We start from the raw sequence: 23,386 nt of genomic DNA, 5'->3' as shown, positions 1-23,386 counted from the left end.
ATTCCAAGTGCCAAAGTGAGTCAGCGGGAAGTGTGTATTTGCATATAAAGCTCTATCCCAAGCTAAAAAGCACGACACAAGAATTTTGCTCTCCCATTATGTCATTAAAAGAGCTCTAAGGAAAAACTCATGGGGAAAAAAAAGGAAAGCGGCCACAGAACTTACTTTCCATTTCAATACCTTTCCATGCAAACTGTTACGCAGTTGTGCTCGCAGGTGAAATTGGTTTTATTCCTGTTTTTAGAGATGGCTGGCTGTAGTGAAGAGTGACAGCGTCCAACCTGCAACAAATCATACATTTTTTTGTCATTGGATGTCTTTTTGTGAAATTTTCTTGTCTTCATAGTACAAATGGTTTTTAATGCTAAAGCACAATGAAACAGGAAGGATGGAGTAGAGGGATCTGTTGTTTCTACAGGAGAACTTCCAAGCAAAATAGCAGGAGGGTATTTTAAAAGAAAGAAAAAGTAAAAAAATTTGGTTTCTTTTTTTTTTTTCATTTCAAGCCAGTGATGGAAATTGATTAATGAAGCCCGTCTGTAGTCAGTACAAAGGGCCAAATCTTCACTAAATATAAAATAGCAAGCTCCTAGTTCTAAAAACCAGAAAGAGGAAGGGGACATAAAACTAAAAAACAAACAGGCATATTTGATCATTTAGTGGTGAAAAGATCAGGCACTCCTCGGTTGCAGGGTTTTATTTTTGTGCATTGTGTCAACGATTGGAAACCATATGTTTTAAGACCAGCTTCAATAGTATCAGTAGCTACAGCCCTCCTCTCAGATTACTTTTTACTGCCTGCCTAATTTTGAGCTTTAATAGCTAACATGCACTTTGTTTATCAGTTACAAATGTTCTGAATTTTGATGAAATAGGCTAAACAACACATATTGGTTTATCATCAGTACTAAAGACCCAACTAAAAAATTGTTCAATGTTGGGGCCTGCAACTTTGCAAACAAGTTGTTCTTAGAAATAACAAGAATCATCTTAAAATGGATGGCTCTGGTTCTGAGTGTGAGGTGGGATCCTGATGTAGCTCTTGTCATCACTTGAAGAATCCATCCTACAAGGTGCTGAACCTTTTGGCATCAAAAGTGCCACCAAGTATAGCACAATTAAGTCCCTTCAAATAGCACTCCTCTTAAATAGCTGGTACCATATTAAGCGCTTTATTACACTGAGGTCAGTCTGCCAATATTAAAATTAATCGATCTTTAAAGTCTTTCCAGAATCAGACCCTTTAGTACCTTGCAGGATTGAGCATGAGATGGCTCCTTTTTAAGTAATTCTGTTCAGCCATACACCAAAGAAACTCAAAATAGTTTCTGGCTTGTGTTATTTATCCTCTAATTGCTTGAGGACAGAGTACCTCTCCTCTGTTTTTAAAGCACTGCATAAATTAATGATGTTCTAACAATAACAGCAGCAGCAATTCTGGGCATTTACCAGAGAGGAAGCCACCATTAGTCTGGAGAATGAAACTTCACTGCAGTCCACAAAATAATGTGTTAGGAAATTTTATGGTTGCCAACTTTCGCAATTTTGTTGAAAGTCTTCTAAAATGTGAGGGTTGGGGTGTTTTGGATTTGGTGTGGTGTTTCTTTTCCCCACAAAGCCTGAGCTCTGGCATCATGTGAAAACATGAAAATGTGAGATTCTCAGTTTTAATTTTAGAAGACAAGTAAGTTACTCAGCATTGTGGTTGCAAAGAGAAATTGAAAACATGAACCCAAGGGCCGGAGAACAATTAGTAAGAGCCCAAACTGCATTGCTTTTAAGATTTTACACTTTGTAAAGCAATTTCATGACACTCAGGGTCTGACTCTGGGTATTTCTGTGCTTGGGGTTAACCATATTCTGTACCCCAATAAATCCTCCATACCCTTTTTGAGGGCTTCTCACCCTGGCTTGCGCCAGAGGGTGGCATCATGTCTTACTGGTCAGAGGGGAAGCTGAAGTTAAATACTGGCTCATTTCTTGGTTTTAGAAATGGAACCAGTTGTTTGTACTGATGTAACTGTTCATTTTGACAATGAGGTGGACAGAAGAAACTGGAAATATATCCTCAAAAGAAATACATTTTCCATAGTGACTAAACTACAGGATCCAGCTTCTTGCTTCCTCTGAGGAGAGGCTGAGGTGTAGCTGTAGGCTCTCCCACACTATGGAATACGCTCTGTGGATCCCAAGCTCTGAAAGAAGGTGGTTCCCCATGTGCCCTAAGGACAAGGTATGTGCTGGCTGCTCCAGTCTTCTGGGGTGCCCAAGGAGGACCATGAGCTCCTCAATCTGTCCAGGAGACTGTCACCCAGGCAGAAGACTGAGAGCATTTCCGTTTGGTGGGTATGCAGTTTCCCTTTATTCTGTAAGTTTATGGTACATGGGAATAAGCAGAAGGCAGCAAGTCAGGCAAACCCCCTCTCCAAACCTTCCTTGGTCTTTGACGATAAAAAATTCCACCACTGAGAAATCCCTGGCATTACAAGTCTGATGATGACCCAGCTTGATAAAATGGAGACTTTTATTGAGCCAACTCCTAGAACTTGCTCCTACTCTCTCTTGTCTTGCAGCCTGGTACTTTATGCAGCTATCTGACCTGTGCACCCCAGCCTGCAGTCTCATCTATGGGGCAGAAACCATTTTGTTCCCTTTCCTTTCCAAATGGCTTTTAAATTCTACAGGTATTTTGCTGGATACTAACAATGATGAAAATCTTTATAATTCCTAATTGAAAAATATCCTTTATCTTCCCTTTTGCAGCCTTTTCCCACTGTGCCCTTATCTACTTTTTGAAATATTGCATACAATGTTTTCAGTAAATAAAAGGGATATTACAGTAGACAAATGATGTTTACCCACCAGCTCAAGAAAGGTGTTTCTGGCACCAATTCACAACTTACAAAAATTACTTATACTGAAAGGGACAAGGAGTGTCTTTTTGTGTGCAGGGTGCTGTGCAAACAGTGAGGTCCTGGTCTCTGACTGGCTTGCAGTGGCATTACCACAAACAATACTAGTTCTTAAATACCTGCCTGGCTTTAAGCACTTAAGTAAATAATTGTATTGATTGTTGCAGGACTATTCACATGCATTAAACTAAGCATATATTCAAATATGTTGTGAAATCAGGGGTCGAGTGCGTTTTGCAAGCAAGGCATTTTTAGATGATTAGCGTATATGAACTTACTTGTTAAGACCAGCTTCAAAAGGAGCTAATGTGGCAATTGGGGTTTTGGGCAGGGCAGGGGGGGGGAAGGAAAAGTATTTTTATTTGATGTTTTTCAAAACTGAGCTAAAGGCTTTCTTGTACTTCAGAGACTCCTCACCAGAACCATGGTTACAGGCATGAATAGCAGCAAGGAAGTCCCCCAAACCAGCAGTCTCTCAGAGTTCAGTGTGAGAGCGGTATAAATGCAGAACTGCAGATAATCTGTGGGGAAATCGGGGGGTTAGTGCTGAGAACTGATGGGGAATAACAACTAAAAGAGCTTTGGTTTTTCTAGGCCGGCGGGAGGTAGCTCATGCTAGGAAGACTGCCAGCTCCGAGCTGATGCTGGGAGCTTTGTCTCCTTTGGATTGTAGAACACACTTTGCAGTCAAACTGATCTGAGAGATTTTGATAGTAAAAACAGCTGTCTCGTTGCAATGATGTTTTTGTTCCATTGTCAAAATTTTGAGTTAAACCCATGAGTGGGCTGCAGCTTGTTCAAACCCTGAACTCAACACCCTTTGTGCTCCTTTGGCTTTTCCACTGTGGTTCATGAGATATCTCCTTCCTGAGGAAAGGGCTAGGTATAATAAAAGCCGTCAGGGTGAGGACTTGCAGGTCTCCTCTGATGCCTCCCCAGTGCTGGAGAGACAGAACTGGAGAGCTGCAGACCGCCTCAGACTGGTGAGAAGCAGGGAATAAAGAGGAAGAGCAGGTGAGGAAATGAAACGCTTCAGTGCCACTGTGCCCAGGCTGCGTCCCCAGCGAGCAGGTACGACAGTGGGAAGGGGCTGCTGTATGGTGCCGATGCCATGTGTAGGGACAAGGCGAGCACGTGAAGCTGTGCACATGGTGTAGAGCACAAGAGACGTGTGGAGGGTGCATGTGGTGGGAGGCCCCAGCACATTTCACAAGCATAAGCCTCCAAAGGTGCCTGTTGCCCCTCTCTTGGGTGGGTAGAGAAGCTGATGATGTGCCTACTAGAGGAGCCCATCACACCAGACAAGAGCAGAAGTCCCCCTCAACATGCACACGTGAGGCTGCCTCTGATTTTGTGCTGGCATGGGATAAGGGGCAGTGTGTCTGTATGGCCACAGATCCATTCTGGTCCCCTTGAGGAGATCAGAGCCAGAAGCAAGATCACCCCTGGGGGTTTTCACCCTCTGGGAGCCAGGAACTCTGTGATGCTCCATGTGCATGAGGGCAGGGGGATGGCTTGTGTGAGTGAAGCTATTTCTGCAGGTCTGCAGGGTGTATGGCTCCGTGGCACAGTGTGTGTAAGAAAAATAGATGTCCACACGAGCTCTTCCTTTTAGATTGCTATTTTAAATTGTCACTAGAGATCAGTAACTCAAGGACTGTAGCGAAATGGCTGTTTGCACGGGAGCAGAGCCTGCAGATAAGGTGTTTTCCCGCGGTATACAAGTGTCCAAGTTTTATACCATCAATGACTTTTAAAAACTTGCAGCTAAATGCACATTGATGGCACCGACAAAGGCAAAACTGTAACCGCGAAGGCAGAAAAGCGAGCTGGGAGTACCTGCTACCAGCGACAACACCGACCGCCGGCTGCTGGAGAACGCGGGGCAGCGGCCGCCACCGCTCTCCCTGCGTCCGGCAGGGTCTGGGAAACCGCGGAGGGGCCGTGCGGGACCCGCGGGAGGCTCCTCCTCTCCTCGCCCCAGTCCCGCACAGCGGGAGCGCGGCCGTGCGGGCGCCGGGACACGCCGCGGCCCCACGCGTGCGGTAGGTGCGGCGCGGACCGGCCGGCCCCGACGGCGGGCAGAGCGGGGGGAGGCCCGCGAGGGGCCGCCGGTCCCGGTGACAGGCTGCAGCGGGGGGCGGAGGGGCCGCGTGTTCCGGGCTCGCTACCGGGGAAGCAACAGGTCAGATGAACCGATTAAAAATCCCCGCGCCGTCCCTCGCGCTGCGTGTGCCGGCGGGACCAGCCGGGGCGCACCGCAGCGCTCCGCACCCCGCGGGCTTCGGCGGGAGGCGCAGCGGGGACAGGGGGGTGGGCGCGCCTGGGGCACAGCGCGGGGTGCGGAGCCACCGCCCCGCTCCGCTCCTTTCCGCGGGCATGCGCGCCCGCCTCGCACATGCTCACTGCGCCCGCAGCGGGCGCGCACACTCCGCAGCGCTGCGGCTCCGCGCTGCACCGCCGGTGAGTACGGGCAGGGGCGTGCGGTGGCGAAGTAGGTTCTTCCGCGCCTGTGGAGGGAGCCGGAGGCAGCGGGTTCTGAGTGGGGAGTTGCGTGCCCGCCTCAAACCCGAAGTGTGAAACCGCTTTCCGCGGGTGTCGCGCCGTGCGGTGCGCGGAGCGAAGCAAATCGCTCTCCCCGCAACCCGTGCGGGCACGGCGGCGGTGGGGGAGCCGCTTTCCGCGAGCGCGGAGCACGGAGGGCGGTGGCGTGTTTGAGTTCTGCGTGCGGACTTGCGACCCACAATAAGCAAGAGGTAGCGAATTGAAGCGCGGCGCAGCGTTAGGTTTTACTTTAAGCCCAACTTCGTTTAGTAATGATTTAAAAAGCCGAAGCGTGCATTTAAATAAAATGAGTTAATGCTTTTTTTTTTTGCTGTTGCTTATACGACGAAAACTCTGCACTGTGATTTATGCCGTTTAAGTAAACTTTTTTGAGTGCTAAATTATGCCTGAGACCAGTGGATGGCCTCTGAAGGAAATTGTTCGTGTCTGGTTTTCAGGCGTTTCGAGTAATGATATATTCTGTTGTATAAAATGGTAATTGTTAAAATACATATGGTTAACCCATAAACAATTTATTGGTTTACATCAAATATTAACAGAGATTTTGTTTAGCGTGGTATCAGATTCACACATCCCGCAGCGCCGGTAAAGGCGATGGCAGGAGGGGGTTATTGTTTAATCTTTCTCATGAACTTTATTAATTTATTGATTTACTGAGGATTTTTACCTCTGCAATGCCACTTATAGAAGGGTTCCTTCCCCCCCCCCCCAGTATATCGAGAAACCATGTCTAAATTCCTTCTGCATGTCTACATCTGTCTTTATTAGGGTGGTCTGGTCCTCAAAAGATGGCATATATTTAAACTAGATGTGCTATGTATAAATGAATGTTTCTTAGATCGTTTCATATATTTAGTGTTCCTTGTTTTGTGTTACTTGTTGCTACATGCAGCATAAATTCTTTCTCCTCATCCTTTTTGACATGAATAAACCATTTCTATTCTTTAAAAAAAAATGAATTTTTACTTCTGCTTTGAAATTCAAGGCATCATGTGGCCTCAAAAGTTATACATGCAGGCAGGGAAGACTGCCTTGAAAATAATCAGTGCTTGCAGCTTTGGAAACATTCCAGAAACTTTATAAGCATGTTTTGAAAATTAACTTGAAATGCCACAGCAGCTGATAACTTGATTTAATTATTCTAACTTAGATATCTTAATTAAAAAAATAATAATGCATGATGCAAAATTAAATTGTGAGTTATTGAGTCAAATTGTCCACGCAATTCTCATGCGTTTTCTCCTCCTCCAACCAACAGGTCAAAGCATTTGGCTAAATAGCAAGCGGTGTACTCTTTTGGGTTTAGACTCATCGATTTGTTTTGTTTTGCTTTGCTTTGTCCAGCCTGCTCTCCTCAGCTCGTTTTCTTCTAAGATACTACATAGAGACTTGATTCCTATGACTCGCTAATCTTATCACCATTATTTGGTTGAAATGTTGGAAATGGGCTCCTGTTCCAAATATCTCGCAGCCTTGGCAGTCTTAAATTTCATTAGAAAAGGTTCATTAGGGAGAAATAAAAATGTTATTGATTATTCCCTCTCCATAAGCCTCATATTCAGATATGCGATGTGTGTGGGTACGCCTTCATTATACAAAGGAATTAAACTCAGGTATAGATATGAAGAACTTTATCTCAGAATGTCACTTAAAGAATCTTGTGTGTTGCTGTGGTGTTGTGCTTAGCTAGCTGGTATGCTAGATTTTCCTGAAAACTGAGTAATTTAACTATTAATCCTGCAATAATTAGTTGCATGTTTAACTTCAAGCCTGTAAGGCATCGTACTGAAGTCAGCCGTGCTGTATTTGGATGGCAGTGTGTATATGTACACACTGCTGACAAAGAAAGCAATTAAAGAAGTCGGTAATTTTCTGCTGTCTTCTCAACTGTTATTTATGATGTGTAGTAGTAAAACAGCTATTTTGAAATCAGCTATAATTCTCTTCAGTAAGATTTGTTTCTTCTGTGCCAATTTTTGCAATGACCAGATGGTTTTAAGGTGTCTTCAGCTGGAGAACAAGCAAGAACAGTGCTGAAGACTAATTATTCCTTGCAGTAAATTCCTTCTCCAATAAATTCACAGGTTGTTAGACTTAATCTGTGGAAGTGGTTAAGATTACCTGTGCAGTGAAAAATGTTCTTAAAATTTTGGGAAAACTAGCAGAAGTTTCTTAGAATGAAAAGAAAATACATTTTAATTAATTTTGCCTGGCTGGGGTAACTCTTACTGGGGACAAACTGTTAAATGAAGTTGCAAATCCAAATTGTTTTCAGACCCCATGGAACACTGCAGTTTTAATCCGAAGATTTTAAACATATCTCGTAAGGTAATTTAGTAGATCAAGTAGGGAAATCTTGTACTGCAGTTTCCAATGTATAGTTACTGTATGCATGCGTATCATTTACAGCAATAGCCACTTGTTTTGGTGTCATCTCCTGGAGTAACAGTGAGGTTCTTTTCATCAAATTCCACATTTTACCCAGGGGACAGAAAAATAGTTATACCAAAAAAAAAAAAACCAAAAAAACGTTTAGAGCTGTAAACAATGGCATATACAAAAGTAAAGCCATTCAGGTTTCACATGAATCCTCCTTTTCATGGCTTCATTTAGTGAAAGTACAAGATTTTTTTGAGTGTGTATCTCTAAAAAGCAAAAGTAACAAAAAAACCCTAGTCAAACCTCTTGGCATAATATTCAGTATGATATAAACAGGGAGAACTGGGCATATCTCTTTCCCTCCCTTTTCTACTGAAAAGCCAGATAGACCATCCTTGTTGGGGTTGTTTGTTAAGAGCTCTCATCAGAAAACAATTGTTCATGGAGTCTAATTCTTAAAACAATACTTCATCTTTACTTGCAGATCTTAACTCAAGTAATGATGTTTAACAAATACCTTGTTTTAATCAGGTGAAGATAAGCCCCTCAATTAGGATGCAAATAATTGCTCATCTTAGTTTGGTCATTTGGGGCCTGGAGGTGTTGCCATTTGCAGGTAGATTTGTTGCTGCCAGAGTGTTGAAGCTGGAGGGAGAACACAGGAATAAGGGTTTAGGACTCAGCAGTCGTTGTGCAAAATATTTTTTTGCTCACAGCATACAAAACCTGATCCAGTTTCCTTCTTCACAGGCTCTTCAGTTGCTCTTGATTTACAGCTGCAAGAGGTGTGAGAGGAAAGTTGGATCCAAAATAGTGGTCACTGCATAGATGGTTCCAATGAGTGTGTCACAGAGAGAATATTTAATTAAAAATGGTCAAACGTCTTTTCACACATTCTTTCTACTTGGACTTCAATTATGTATTTGAGTTATTTCAAAGATGTGTAGAATGAGAGGGGAAAGATTACATGGGCATAATCCTTCCCATTTAAAATTATTTGTCTGAAGCTTCTTAAGTGCTAGCATTAGGAGTCACATATAAACATGTTTGTTTAACATGGCATTATCTGTTAGATTGTACATGGTTCATTAACATGGAGAGAATACTTTTTGTTTAATAGTGTGTGGGAGCTGCCAGAGGTCAGAGGAGGTTGTTTGCCTGAAGTCGAGATGGCATCTTGGCTTTGGTCTTATTCTGTTTGTCACCTCTGCTGTGTCTGGGAAATACTTCATTAGTGCCGTGCTAAGGTATTTTCTCTCATGTTTATGTACAGAGGCTCTGTGGAAAGCCAGAAGTCTGCTGCAGGGTTGCGGTAAGGTTTATGGGGAATTTTAAGGAAGGCTTGCTATAATTTGTGGAAGATTGTTTTAGTTGGGGTTCGATTAGAAAAAGCAGCTTGGAAAGGGAGGAGAAGCAGGGGAGAGGGGAGGCCCAGAGGTTGTTGTTGTGCCCACAAAATGTGTGGCTATAAATTGTGGTATTTTACAGCATCAGGAAGTTGGGGGTCCAACGGCTTGTGGAGTTCAGTGCATTTTGTGTGCCAGTGAATAATGTTTTGTTGATGTGGCCAGGTCATTGTTGGACTCGAAACAGCTGTATCTGGTGGTGATGATGAACTGAGGCTCAAGAGCAGAGATGGCACCTCCATCCACAGGGATGGAGCAGGAACAGGCTCTTCCGTCTTGACCAAGCTTGCAGGCTGCTGTCTGCTCTTTCTCTCATTGATTAGAATCATGCTTGGATTTATCAGGGACACTGGAAATACCTTGTGGAGAAGTAACCACGGCCTCAATTTGAAAAGTTTACTTAAAATCTTCTAATATAATTTATGTATACAAGCTAGTAGCCATGCACTGCATGCAGCGTTGAGGGAGAGATACGCATGTACACAGGCATACACAATTCCATTATTTATTTAAGCTGCTTGAAAATGTTTCTGAACGTGTCTGAAAAGTCAGTGAATTTCTCCAGCCTGATTTGGATGGTGGCAGCTGTTCGGGCTTTTTTTGCTCGGAGGAAGAAGATAATTTTAATTTCTAATAGAAAAGAAATAGAAAATTAACTTCTATGGTTTTTCTCAAGCAAAGACCCCCAGTAGATAATAACCAAAAGGCATTGACTGAAACGAGCATTACTGTAGAGATCAAAGTGGCTGTGGAAGTTGCAATGTGAATGAAGCATGCCACAAATGTGCACTTTTTAAAAAGCATAACAGTAAAAATAGAAGGGATTTAAAAAAACTGTACTAAAGTTCTGTGTTGATTACAAGTTGTAACTGAAGGACACTGAAGGCCTGAATATTGTTTTGAAAAAGCCAGCAAAACAGCTATTTCTAAAAAAAAAATAGGCTCCCTCAGAAGGTTGGAGAGTGAGGACAGAAAGAAGTGTTACACTTGGGGGGAATGTCTGGTGTAGGGTTTTTTTCTTTTGAATTATTTTCAGCAAGTACTTACTCTGTTCTGTATTTTTAAGAAATTATGTGGACAGCAATTTTGTTTCTTTACCAAGGCAGTGAAAACACCAAGAATCCTTTTTATAATTTGGAAAGAATGTCAAAAGAATGAAGTAGTTAAACCTTAAGTGTATTAGATCATACGCCTTAAATGCATAAATAAGCATAACTGCAATCACAGAAACCAATGTTAAAACCACCAGGAAAACTCACCCACAAACCCTAATGACTTCAAGGGAATGACCTCAGCCATTGTGAAATTTGTGCCTATTTGTTGACTGACATTTTTTTTGTAGAAACAGAATGCGTGTTTCGTTGGGGTGTGGGATTTTGTTGTTTGAAAGAGTGCTGGGGTTTTTCTGTTGCTGCCAGGTTTGAATACAAAGAGTGAAAATGGGATTGAGGCCAGGAAAGCCTGGATATGAGTTGGGCCTTAGCAACTTGAAAAGCAGGTGAAGGGATTCTTATTGGTAGACAGAGACTGGTAGAAATGGATTGAAGTTTGTTGTTCAGATATTACAAACTTCCTTGATGATAGCCCATTTCTAACTTATTCCCAGCTAGTTCCCTTTAAAGGAAATGAAGGTTTAAAGTGTTTGGTTACAAACCTAAGATTTCTTCACGTCTGTGTTTTTGTGTGAGTGCTACATGAAATGTCATTCATCTCCCCTCTGCTTTTTGGAGAGGAAATTTATGCACAGTAGAACCTCAACTTGCCTTTGCTGCAACATCACTTAATAATTCAGGGAAATGGAAGTCTTGAATTATTTCAACAATAGTAGACTTCTTTGGGAATGTCTTTAAATAAACCAGTGCTACAGACTATAAGCCTGGTCAGAGCCAAGTCATTCTGCAGACAGAGTTTCTCTCTGCTGCCCATGGGCCCCTGCTTTTCTGGGTTGCAGTAATTAAAGAAGGTCCAAATTTAATTGTCCCTTAGATGTGCAGAAAGGTTTAAGAAAATGGGTAATTTTCTGCTCTGTGGTGCCTAACTCTAGGCGTTCAGTATTGTGGTGCAGAAATTCTCATTTGCCATCCCTGCTTTTGAGAAAGAAAACAGCCCAGATAAATAAATAAATAAAATCCTAAATAAAAAGAAGGATTTAATACCAGTCAGCCCAGATAGTAACTAGTTAACCAACAGAGGGTTGGTGCCTCTTTCTGTGTCTCTCTCTGGGCAGACTTCACAGAGAAACTCAACCAGTGTAGGAAAGCCTGGTACTTCCAAACAAAGACAAGGAGACGTGGGGAAAATTTCTTAAACTCAGCAAATGCCTTCAAATCTGGAAATGCCTCCAGGATTACTCAGGCACCCACAAGAAACTGTGAGGGGAAAGTGGGGCAGGCATCTGAAACTTTTTTGTTTTTAAATAGGTTGAGTAAGCAAAGCAATTTGGGGCTGCAGTTATTTACAACTTAGTCTCTGCACCATGCAGAGACTCATCAGCTGTCTTAAAGGCAAGTTTTGCATGTATTGCAAATGGTGTCCATCGATGACACATTTGATTCAGCTTTTTTCTGTGTAATTGTCCTACAGCTACTGTGAAAGAACTTTGATCAGTTTTGTATATAGATCTGTATCACCAGTTTTGATTCCCCTTGTAACTGCTCTTCTGTGCTCAGTTACCAACTTAAGATTGAATTCTGACAATTCTTTGCTTGCAAGTCAAGTCAAAATGTATTTACAAAATGCTTTCCTTTCAGTAAATGTTGACAATGTGTACTTCAGTTTTGTAAGCTATGCAAATTTATTATTTTTTCCCATTTCTGTGGCTGAAACAACTCAAAATCTTGTTTAGAATTGAGCAATACTTTTTCTTTGAAAAAGAGATTGTTTTCTTCACCCTTAAACTAAAAAGAACAATTTTTTATGAAACATGACACTTTTATAAGTAAAACATTTGAATGTTATAATTGCTGTGTCCAAATTTTCCCTTTTTTGTAGTAAGCTAACTTCATTATTTGGATTTATAAAAGCATGGGTTTTGCTAGCTTATGTTTGGTAAGTGCTATGTTGATGCTACTGCTTTCCACTGAAATATGAGTTAGCAGTAGGTCAGCCTTCATACTCATAGAAAGTAGATAAATTTTCTCCTTGCTTGTGTTTAACTGGGGTAAGTATATTAGGTTCAGTCCTGCTGCCATTGCAGTTCCTAATCATTTCACTCTCTTACTGAGAGGGAGCAGTTTTAAATCTTGTGTACTTGTTGCCCAAGTGCATAAAACAACCCAAGATTTTTTAAAATCACATTGTAACTGCTATCAGTACAACCAGCTGACCGCTTCAGTGCCTTAGCCTTGCAAAACAGGAGCAGGAGTCACCATCTTTCTGTGCTATCCACACTTACAGGTCTTATCTGCAACTCCGCAAAGGTTTTCAGCAGCAGTTAGCAAAAGCTAACAAATACAAACCGGGTGTGAAGCCAGAACAGATCCCTGAGAGGGAGGTACCGCAACCCGTGTGGTAACAGTGGATGTAACCTCCTGCACAGAAAGACCTTTGTCATGATATGACTTGGTACTTGACACAACGTCTCTTCTAACCTAATAATCTTAAGTGTGTTGGTGGAGTTAGGTATGTAGCGGGGAAATAAGGCAGGCACCAATTTTCTTTTCAGTTTTTGAAATAACATTATCGATATCCTCATTCTCTTTAACCGTGGTATCCCATTGTGTAAATATCTACTTTAGAGGAATATTGCTTTTAATAAAACTCAGTTGTCTCCGAATAAAAGGCAAGCTTAGGTCTCTGACCTAAAATACGTAATCGTTTTTACAGCAATGCTGTAAATGTGTGTAACCCTGTACAAGGCAATATAAGACGTCTTCTGTGTTAAAACTTTGACAGGCTTTTGCTTTCTGTCGTTAAAATTGCCCTCTGCAGTATCTCTGCACCTGAAAAATTTGTGATTCGAAAGAAGGCATATTCTGCTTATTACATATGACTTCATTTTGTTTGTTTGGCAACCATCCTTCCTGTTCACTGCAGGGGGTGAATGTAAATTGTTGAAGAGAAATGGATGGGGAGGGGGACTAAGAAAGCCAAATATTTTACAGAAGACTGAATCTTCTGTAAAATATTTGAGATGCAGCAAAACTTCTGGGCTAGATTAGTTTTGAAACACCACTTATGCCCCCCCCTCCCCCGGCAAAGTATGGGTGGGGACAAATGCTTGATTTTGAATTGAAAGGGATAAAGGATGATGCTGCTAACAGTCAGATGTATTGATGTTAGAGCCTGGTGTTTTACTTCTTAAAGCCCAGTGCTTCTACTTCCCTTAGTCGCCCCTGCCACAAATCAGGATTATTCAATCACAACAGTGGTTTAACCATATCTGTGGTGGAGCAGGATGGTTGCTTAATGATGCACAGAAGCATTGTGCCCTGGTTTAGTGCAGGAAGTGGAAAATGATTATTGTTTTGAACTTGAACTTTGTGAGCAGACAGATGATAATTATCAGAGCAGGAACTCCCCTGGGAAAGTGGTGGAGTGATGCGCTATACTTGTAGGAAGCACTGTGGGATCTTAAATATCTAGTAGTGTTTAATGCTTTGGTTTTACATTTCTGCTTTTTAATTGATCTTCCTCCACTCCTCAGGGAGTGCCAGGGAAAACCTTGGCAAATGGAGGAAAAAACAATTGTATGTAGACTTTATGTATTGTATTTACTGATAGACACCCTCCTGCCATTCCTTTGCTGGTAGGGCAGGACTCTTAAATTTTTATCTTGATCCTGGTGTTACTTTCACTTGTAAAATGAACTCTTTCACTGCCTGGTTTACCTATATATATTATGGACCTATTACAACATGGAAAATTGACTTAATTGGTGATTAAGAGCACATAATCAGAAGCCATAAGCCACTTCTGTAGTATTTATTATAAACTGTAGTAGTTTATCTGCCTTAAGTGGAAAAACCCACTGAAATGTCACAAAGTCTGCACAGTTGTGAAGTTACCATTTTGAGTATCAACTTTTTCATAATATGAGAGTTAAAATATCACTGACCACTTTCTAGAAAAAAAAAAAAAGAAGGAAAAAGGCAAAGCTGTGCCTTCACTGGATGTTTTGCTGTATTCCAGTGGCCTGTAACTTCAGCAAACTACCTGCGTTTTTCTGTTCTGTTTGGGTTTTTTTCCTCTACTTTGGCTGCTCCTTTACAAGTTCTTCAACAGAAAATAGTCAGTGCAAGACTTCATCTTTTTTGCAGACTGCAGCATCTTCTGTAGATTTTTTAAATACGGTTTCCTATTAAGTTAGATAATTACTGATGGGAAAAGAGTCTTTGCTAACTTATTGAAGGTGATACTTCTACCTATGGCAGGTACATGGACTTTTTTGTTGTTGTTCTCAGAAAATAATTCCTTATTTTAAAAATATAATTTAAAATTTCAAAGTAAAAATACATTAATTTTCAAAGTAAAAGTAAATATGTGTTCTTTATGATAATGTTTCCCCGATTAAGTTAACAAGACTATTTAATTTTGCATTAACACAGTTGTGGGATTCTTATTTGTGGTGAAGTTTTAAAGGTACTAAAATTAAGTCATTTTAAAAGAAAATTGTGTGATGATTTATTGTAGCAGAGTAGGGGAAATTCCTCTAGAGATTTTAATATCTTCCACCTGGTATAGAAACGAAAAGAAAATATTCTTTAGCCGGTGACTAATTTGTCACTAATACCCAGGGGTTCCTTCATTACAATGCAAAGATGTCAGTTTTAAGAGAAACGTACAGTGAAAAAACGCAGTGCAACTTCCCGTTGCAGACACTTACCAAAAAGAGAAAAATAAAGGTCTGGAAAGCAGCCGAAGTGGTGTGAAGGAAGGTTCTAAAGCTATCAATCAGGGCAAAATGACTGAAGAAGGATTTTACCTGCAGGCTTCAGTGGTATTCATTAGGACATGTTTGAGGAGGAAAGTCACTTGATACGACTCCAGAGGAGGAGCTCTGACATGCAGTAATACCCAGGCTGATGTTCAGTTCTTCTCCAAGCTGCACGTTCTGCATCCTGGTAATTGAGTAGAAACTGTTTGTTAAAAACAGTCACATTCTGCTTACTGCTGGCTTTTTTACCTTATCACAATGTTAAATGAATCTGGTCCAAGACTTACTGTACAGATTAAAATGCTGCTAGAGAACATCTGCAGCTACTGACAGCTCAAAGCCAACACCAAAGATCACAGTGTCCCTGCCACATCAGTGTCTCGACAAGTCATTTTTCCCAGGGGAGAGTTATTCCAGTGTCCAGACACTTGCACAGTGTCATCACTTAGCATTTTCTGCAATAACAAGATTTTGACTCTGCTTATGTCCTTCCAGTACTGCGATTCCCAACAGCTCAGTATGCGGAGGGGGACCACCAGCTATCGCAATGTCAGGAGAGAAAATTTTGGTCTCCATTCCTTAAAAACCAATTCTGCACTCATGTCACATTTGAGTAGGCACAGGAAAACATGAGTATGAATACTGGATAGAGGGTATCTGCTTATGACCAGCTTCAGAGTTTGAAATAGGCGATTGGCAATTAGCAGCAAAGTGTCAGCCTGTGGTAGCAGAATATCTGCAAGCAGCCTCTGTTGTTCACTTTATGGGTGCAAGAACCACAGCAACTGGTCTAGTTTCCAGTGGAGGAGTGGATGCTTTCAGATGGAGCAAATATCACCAGCCTGTACCTCTCCAGCAGTCTACCTTCTTGAGGGCTTTCTGGTTTACTCTTTACCTACTCTTTCGTACACTCCAAAATGGCACACACTAGCAATGTATATCTGTGACAGTGACTGATTCAGTGTTAGGACTGCAGTGATGGTAGAGGTTTGGGAAGAAGTAGCCAGTCCTGCACCAAACAGTGTACATGTTAGAAATGAACTGCCTGACAACACTGTGGTAAAAGTGTTTGTTTAGAAGACGTGTCCCGCAGACTCCAGGCCATATTAATACAGTTCTGTTTCTTGCTAGAAAGTAAGATGTAGTCTCAGCCATTCTACAGTTAGCTGGAGAAAAGGAAGATTTTATGTTCTGTCAGAAATTATTGGAAAGGAAATTTATTGGGTTTGCTATTTCTTTCCATTTCAGTGTATTCTTGAGAGCACTGGGGTGAATAAGGCACATTTTTGTATGTGTGGTGGGTTGACCTGTGATGGCGGCCAGACATCTGCCCAGCTCCTTTCCCGGCTCCCTTCATGAGCAGGTCGGGGGGAGAAGATAACATGAAGAACCTCATGGGTCAAGATAAAGACAGGGAGATTGCTTGCCAGTTACCATCACAAGCAAAACAGGCTTGGGGAAGATTAATTTATTGCCAATTAAAATAGTGTTGCACGTTGAGAAACAAAGGCAAGAACTAAACACTGCCGGCCCTTTTCTCTCAGGTTCAGCTTTGCTTCTTCATTCCCAGTTCTTGTACCTCCCTCGGAGCAGTGTGAGGAAAAGGGGACTGCAGCCATTGTGTAACGTTCCCTTTCTACCAGTTCTTCTTCCTCCTCCTCACACTTCTCCCCTGCTCCAGTGCGGGCTCCCCTCGGGTTCCTGTCACAACCGGCTGCAGCCTGGTCTCCTCAGGAGCTGCGGCGCCTGGAGCGCCCCCTTCCCGCCTTCCCCTGAGGCCTTGATGGGCCTCACAGGGCTGTTTCTCTCACGGTTTTCCTTATCACTGTGCCAAACGTTGCCCTTTCAGAGGCGCCACTGGCTTCTCCAGCGGGCTCAGCCAGGTCCTGCTGTGGGTCTGTAGCGGAGCCGGCTGGAACCGGCACAGGGCAGCCCCTCACAAAAGGCCCCTGCAGCCCCCCTGCCAGTGTCTGGGCACAGACACCCAGTACAGGATGACAAAATCAGCACGTTATTAATTCATATTGGACTGGGATCTGGAGCAGTTGCACATCCCATCCGGTGGGAATTGGTGGCGATTTTGGAGTGATTTTCAACAGGGAAGGAAAGGGAAGTGTGACACGGATGGTGAACCTTGCTTATCCTGCCTCCCACTTGAGGTAAGAGGCAAGTAAATAAAGAGCAGTCCTGGGTGGTAAAACCTAAAATGGGATCCACCTTTTCAAAAGTCTCCGAGTTGATGCAGAAAGGCTATTGGGGCATCTTGTGGGCAGAGATGATCCTGCACAGAATGTTGAATTTGTGCTTTACTGATGTTTAAGGATTGGTATTTTTTCAGAAAGCAATCTAAATGCACTTGTAGCATGCTGGCTGTTGAAATCTGGTGTCATTTTTAAATGACTGTCTGAACTAGGGACATGTTTTTTCTCCATGTTGAGGATCTTGTGTTTGCTAGATCTGCTTTTTTGAGAGTGTTTTGATTTTAAGTTGCTTGCAATCTTGTAACTGCTCTGAAGGTGGGAAAGGCTACCGTAGAGGACCTGTGCTCCCTGCCTCTCCAGAGGCCCACCCTTTTTAAACATGTTGGATTTTTTGCATGTGTTCTATTAATATTTGTATAAAGAGTATAGAGACATGTGGCCATCGAATGGTGGCCATCATCTGATCTTAATCATGTGCCCAAGGCTTAAATAACATTTAAAATTTTCTTCAGAGGTTGGGCTTCCGGGCTTTTAAAGCCATTAACCTGAAGCTTGCATGGCATCGTTCTTCTACCTGATTTATGCTACAAAGGAAGGTATGTGTTCAGTTCCTTATGTGCCATTCCTGATGGTTGATGGAGGCTCTGTGCCAATGAGGAGCCTGGAGTGCACAGGGAAGAGGTTGTCTGAGGAGGGCAAAGGGTTCTGCGGTTCTCAGTGGATGTAGGTTTACTTTGAGAGGGATCTTGCCACTTGTAGCTGCTAACAAGGTGGTAAGTAGAGATGACTACACGGTGCTAGTTTTATCACACATAGTAATGCACCAGATGCTCTGTTGGCAAACTAACATTTTGTTGAGCTTCTTTTGTCTTCTCAAGAGAGCCTTAAATTTATGAGTTTTGTTCTGGGAAGCAAGTTAGAAAAATCATTTGAACAGCAGTCAGCTCAGGAGAGAGCTCTATGTAAGCATTTTTTATGCTTAAGTTGACAAGCCAAAGTCTTGCCCCAAAATATTGTCTGCAGCTCTACAAAGAAACTGTAAGTCTTTCATTAATCATTTAGTGATCCTTTAACTGTATGGTAAACAAAACCCACCAGGCCTGTGTTGTCCTGCTTGCAGCCAATTCTCTTTTGCTCAACACCTCATGCAGAACTTGGTTTGAAACCCAATCTAGCGAGGTGTTGCCTCCCCCATCAGACATACTATTAGTGGCCCCAGATGTCTCCTTAATGAAGGGGTTTTGTTGTGCCAACACGATGCTCTCTGTCCTTCCTCAAGTGATGCTGTGTTGATGCAGATACCATTACCAAAAGAAGTAGTATGGAATCTGCAATCTTGTGGTCACTGGAACTTAAGATCCTGAAATTATTCTTGGCATATACTCTTAAAGGTTAGTTCATACCGTGCTTATTTCAGAGTCACTGAAAATCAAGTCCTGAATTGTGTCATGGGTTTGGTTTTTTTAGTGCTTCATGGGGTTTTTTTTGTAGTGCTTCAAACAATTGATACATTCTTGTGACCTTTGGAAGTACAGCTTGGATTGTAATCCACAGATCAGATGTCAGTAAAGAAGAAATAGCTAGGATGTTACTTGTGGAGGCATTTTCAGATGGTCCCCGACAACGAATGGTGAAGTGCTTAGAGCTGGATATTACTTACGCAAAAGGGAAGTTGAAGTTTAGTTGTCAAAATCTGACTGCTTTAACTTGCAAGTTGACTGAATATAGGTATGCTTTGCCCTGAAGTTTTAGCCTAGAAGTTGTGCAACAGTTCCTGACACTGTAAATTTGAAGATTTCCAGGCTCACTTAAGTGCTGTCAACCAAAGCTTGTGTTCAGTCTTAAGCATTTTTCACTTCAGTGGCCTGAAATAATCAGTCCTTGGAAGGAAGTTGTGTTATCCTGACATGCATTTAAAAGAAATATTTTTCCTAGGTTGTAAATACTCAAAATACACTGCTCAAATTTGTTCTGCTGAATGTTAACTTACAGTGGTGAAGTGACTTTAAAGGTAATTTACATGTTTGATTAGTTGTATGTATGGTTCATATGTTTTTTATTCCCATTCCAATTTCTTGCCAGCCTTGTATTTTTATGTGCTGTGAATAAGTGAGTTGTATTTTGAAGCAATACTTGTGGAGTGATGGCCACCAGCTCTCATCTTTCATGGACATAATAAGTGCATTTTTGAACTGAGGATTTTGACTCTCTAGAAACTGACAAGTCAGATATTTTATTTTTTTATATACAAAAGAGGTCCAATTCAGTTGTCTGTAACAATGTGTGTAATCTCAGAAGACTAAACCCTATGTTTATCCCTTATAAAGCTCTTCAGAAAAAAAAATTGTATGGACGAAAGAACCTGCCAAGCTTCCTTCTGCTTAAAAATGCTTACAAGTACCCTGTCCAAAAACACTGCCAAGGTGTATGTGTGACTTGAAGTAAACCCCAAGAGTAGTTTGATACCCCTGCAAATAGAACAGTGCTGTAAATACTTAAAGTAGATGTCAGGATAAGAATTGCTGACTCAAAATCTGCACATGACTGTAGTTTATGGATTAGGTGGGGCAGGCATGATGCTCAAAGACATGTTAAATTAATCTGTTTGTCAGTTAACATTAAAGTAGTAAAAGTGGTGCCAACTTCAACTGTATTGGAGTATTTAATTGTAATCCTGTGTTTACAGGGAAGTACAGGTAGCTGTCACCTGAGCAGTGGAGTAATTTGGGCAGATTGTCTTACTTGGCATTAGAACTGCAGTCACCCTGCAAGCAGTGGGACCTTCCTTACAGCAGTCATGTTGATAGATTGCAGGTATGGTTTCAAGACTGGATTAAGCTGACTGAGAGCTGTGTTAACATTAAAAGAAGTGGCTTCCTCAGCTTGACTCCATGTTCCTGTCTTCTCTCTGTTGGTGCTATTGGACATGCTACAATCATCTTGCTGATCCAGCTGAGAAGAAAATCAGAAAAAAGATCAGTTGCTTGGTCTGACTGTAAAAAGACTTGTGCCACTGCAGGAGCCTTGCAGGAGCTTGTGGTTGGGCTGGGGAGAGGACAGGGTTGCATCTTTGGTCAGTACTAAGGTCTTTGATTACAGTCGTTTGAAGCTAATCAAATCCTCAGACAGATGATGATACAGTTGTGGTATTACCCTTGATAACTGAACTTACAGGCAACAGTTTACAAAGTCTAGTTAACTTAGTTGTTGAGGGTTAATCAGCTTGATGCTTTAGTTCAGGCATTTTTTCATGTTATCTCTTTTATTTGTGCACTTAATATATAAAACATACCCTTCTCTGGCTTGCACTTCCAAAAGTATGTGCCAAGTCCTGTCCTGCGCCTTCACCTCGTTCCCAAGGGCACTTTTAGGTAGGTATTTTTTAAATGTGCATCTTAAGCACATTCCAGAGGAGATTCAGAGTAAAATATCAAGTTTTCTACTACTTTCTTTTAAGACAGCCAGAGAACCTGGAGAATAATCATGGTTGTGCATTGAATGATAAAAGCACTTCTCCCAGTCGTAGGAAGCCCATGATGATTTCCTCCAAGTGCAAGCCATGTGTGACATCCTAGGTGGATAATAGTAACACAGCGATCCTGATTTCATCCCTATTTGGAATCCTGTCAGAAGTGACTTGCCCAAAAATGTTAATACCAAGTTAGTAGGACAGTGTCGAGAATCAAGAATCCTTAATTTCTGGGTTTCTGAATTCATCAGTATATGGACTATTTAAAGACCTTACTGAAATGAGCTATTCTGATCCCAAATTTTGGTTACAATTTGGAAATTATATTTTAAAGTAGCATTAATTCTCCCTTCAAGAGGGGTTGGTAAGATTGACTGACTAGCTATTTTAATTACTGAATGTAGGTTACATATATACAAGAAAAAACTTCTCTCTGACAAAAGCATATTATATCTTGGCTGTGAGTACTAACCAGCTCAACTTTAATTTCACAGCTTGCTGCCAACAGCTGCCTTACTAAGACAGTACTCATAATAAATGAAATTTCACAAAAAAAAAAAAAAAAAAAATGAAAACTTCGTTCCAGCTGGATTGAAAAGCAGTTGGAGCATTTCTATCCTGCATATAAAGCTGCCATCCACATAAACATTTCAAATTACTTTTTCATTTTTAATAATCAGGATCAGACCTTTTCTTATTATTGAGGCAAATGCAAGATATTAGAAACATACAATTTCATTCAGAGTCCATTATATATTGAATCCTGTCCAAAGCTAAGCAGTTGAAGTGTTTTGGAAGAAACTCACCTTTTAGTTTCAGGTTTTCAGGTTTTTGACAACCTACTTGGAAAAGACCCCTGAAATGAGCAGGCTGCTCTGGTGCTGCTTAGTAGTGCTCAGAGGGACATTAGTTGCTAGTTAGGTTGCTCTTGGAGCTGTTGCTTGTGTATTGTTGAAAGCCCTGCAGCTGATGAGGGCTTGCCTGGACTACCAACGGGAATCTCAGTTAAATTATCACACAGCCTCTCTGCACATGGAAGAGATTAGTTCTCATAGCCACAAACAGAATGAATGCTTTGTACTTAGTACCATAATGTTAGCTCACACTGAAATACAGTGCCAGTAACCAACTCCTTTACCAATAAATTCACAGTTCTAATAACCATGTGTTTTTACAGCATCCTGATCCCAAAGGATCAAAGAAACATTGATTTATTTAGTTTTGGGTCCCATTCCCTGTTGTTCTCGCTCCTTCCCCTTGCTCCACATGAGCTCAAAAGAGCCATATATGAGATGAAACCCAACTGTTGTTGTATAGTCCACAGCAGGGAGGGACACTTCACAAAACCGCACAAAAGGATATTTTAGCCAGTAGAAATGACAGGAAGTGTTGTGGGCAGACAGAACACAAACACTAGAGCCTGCTTTGACCAAAAGTCTGTATCAACCTGTCTAAACTGCTGTAAAGTTCTGTACTGATGATAAATGGATTGAAAGCTTAGAAATTCAACATCTCTGCTGTTGCATAGAAATATTTGAGACAGCACTGATCTTTCCAAAACCTGATTTAGAATGCAACAGTGTTAACTCCAGACAGTGAAACTGAGAAGTGTTGATAGGAGTGTCTGATGAAGCAGGTACTCATTAGTCTGTAGAAGTGCCAGAAGCAGAAGCGTTTTATCCTTCAGTTAGGAAAAGGTGAATAATGCTCAAAAGGAGCATTACTGCCAAGCTATTGGTAATGTGATCATGTCACCAGACCTTGGTAAAGGCCCCTTGTCCTATGGCAAGCACGTGCTAAGACATCATGTAACATAAGCAGTAAGTAGTCCATGGGGGCTGTTTGGAAACCCTCAAGGTATAAATCCTGGGTTGTAGGGCTGGTTGATGTTCCTCATCAAAAGACCAAACTAATACAAGAAGGTTTCTGAAAACTTGAGTTGACAAAACAATTTAGCAAGCAGTACTGAAATTACTTTACAAAAAGGTGGTTTATGGTTCAGATAATATTTGGTGGCAATTGCATTACAGCAGCAAATAGAGGTCCTAGCCCCACTCTGTATGTAGGCGCAACTAAACTACTTATTGCCTCAGAGTATTTATTTCTCATGACCAGTGAAAAATATGTGGAAAACCAGCATGGACACAAGATACAAATTGCCATGACCAGGTCATTATTTTGTTAGGAAGTAAACCAAATATTTGAGTTTTGCCTCTGAATTACACAGCTTAGGGAAAGCTCAGTAATTCCTAATGGCTGAACACTATTTCTAAGCCTAGAAATCCTGCTTCTGACTTTAAAAGATTTTTAAAAGAAGAACCTGTAGCTGAGTAGCTGCAACTTTCACTGTTCTCAATGTCTTTCGATCGCATCCTAGACCAGTGTAATGAAATTGTTGGTTGTATGAAGGTCGGAGGGTTTATCAGAACTGGCAATTGTTCAGGGAAAAAGAAATCGATACACTGAACAAAACCCCTGTTAGCAATTGGGGAGAATCCTTTTCTGGCATAATTCTTACTTCAATATATTTATGCTGTTAGAGTATGTTGTCACCTGGAGCTTTGTTTGCTTGTTTATTG

General features: G+C 41.6%; 1 protein-coding gene across 8 annotated transcripts in view; it reads left to right on the top strand.

Annotated features, from left to right (window-relative positions):
* The first annotated feature begins 3,965 nt into the window (after nucleotides 1-3,965).
* The window catches only part of EYA2 (EYA transcriptional coactivator and phosphatase 2), an 88,427-nt gene continuing 69,006 nt past the window's right edge, over nucleotides 3,966-23,386 (top strand). For 2 of the 8 annotated variants that reach the window (XM_061375645.1, XM_061375642.1), the window contains exon 1: nucleotides 4,967-5,097. Coding sequence is in view for 3 of the 8 variants with exons in the window: in XM_061375640.1 (XP_061231624.1) it covers nucleotides 5,311-5,375 (65 nt within the window). In the remaining 5 variants the exon portion in view is untranslated. The other 6 variants (XM_061375640.1, XM_061375638.1, XM_061375643.1 and 3 more) reach the window with 5 other exon arrangements.

Source organism: Neopsephotus bourkii, unplaced genomic scaffold (genome assembly GCF_033783945.1).
Source record: "Neopsephotus bourkii isolate Nb327-2 ecotype Australia unplaced genomic scaffold, CSIRO-AGI_Nbou_v1 NB_1663, whole genome shotgun sequence".
Taxonomy (NCBI): domain Eukaryota; kingdom Metazoa; phylum Chordata; class Aves; order Psittaciformes; family Psittacidae; genus Neopsephotus; species Neopsephotus bourkii.
This window is presented reverse-complemented; position numbering and strand designations above follow the sequence as displayed.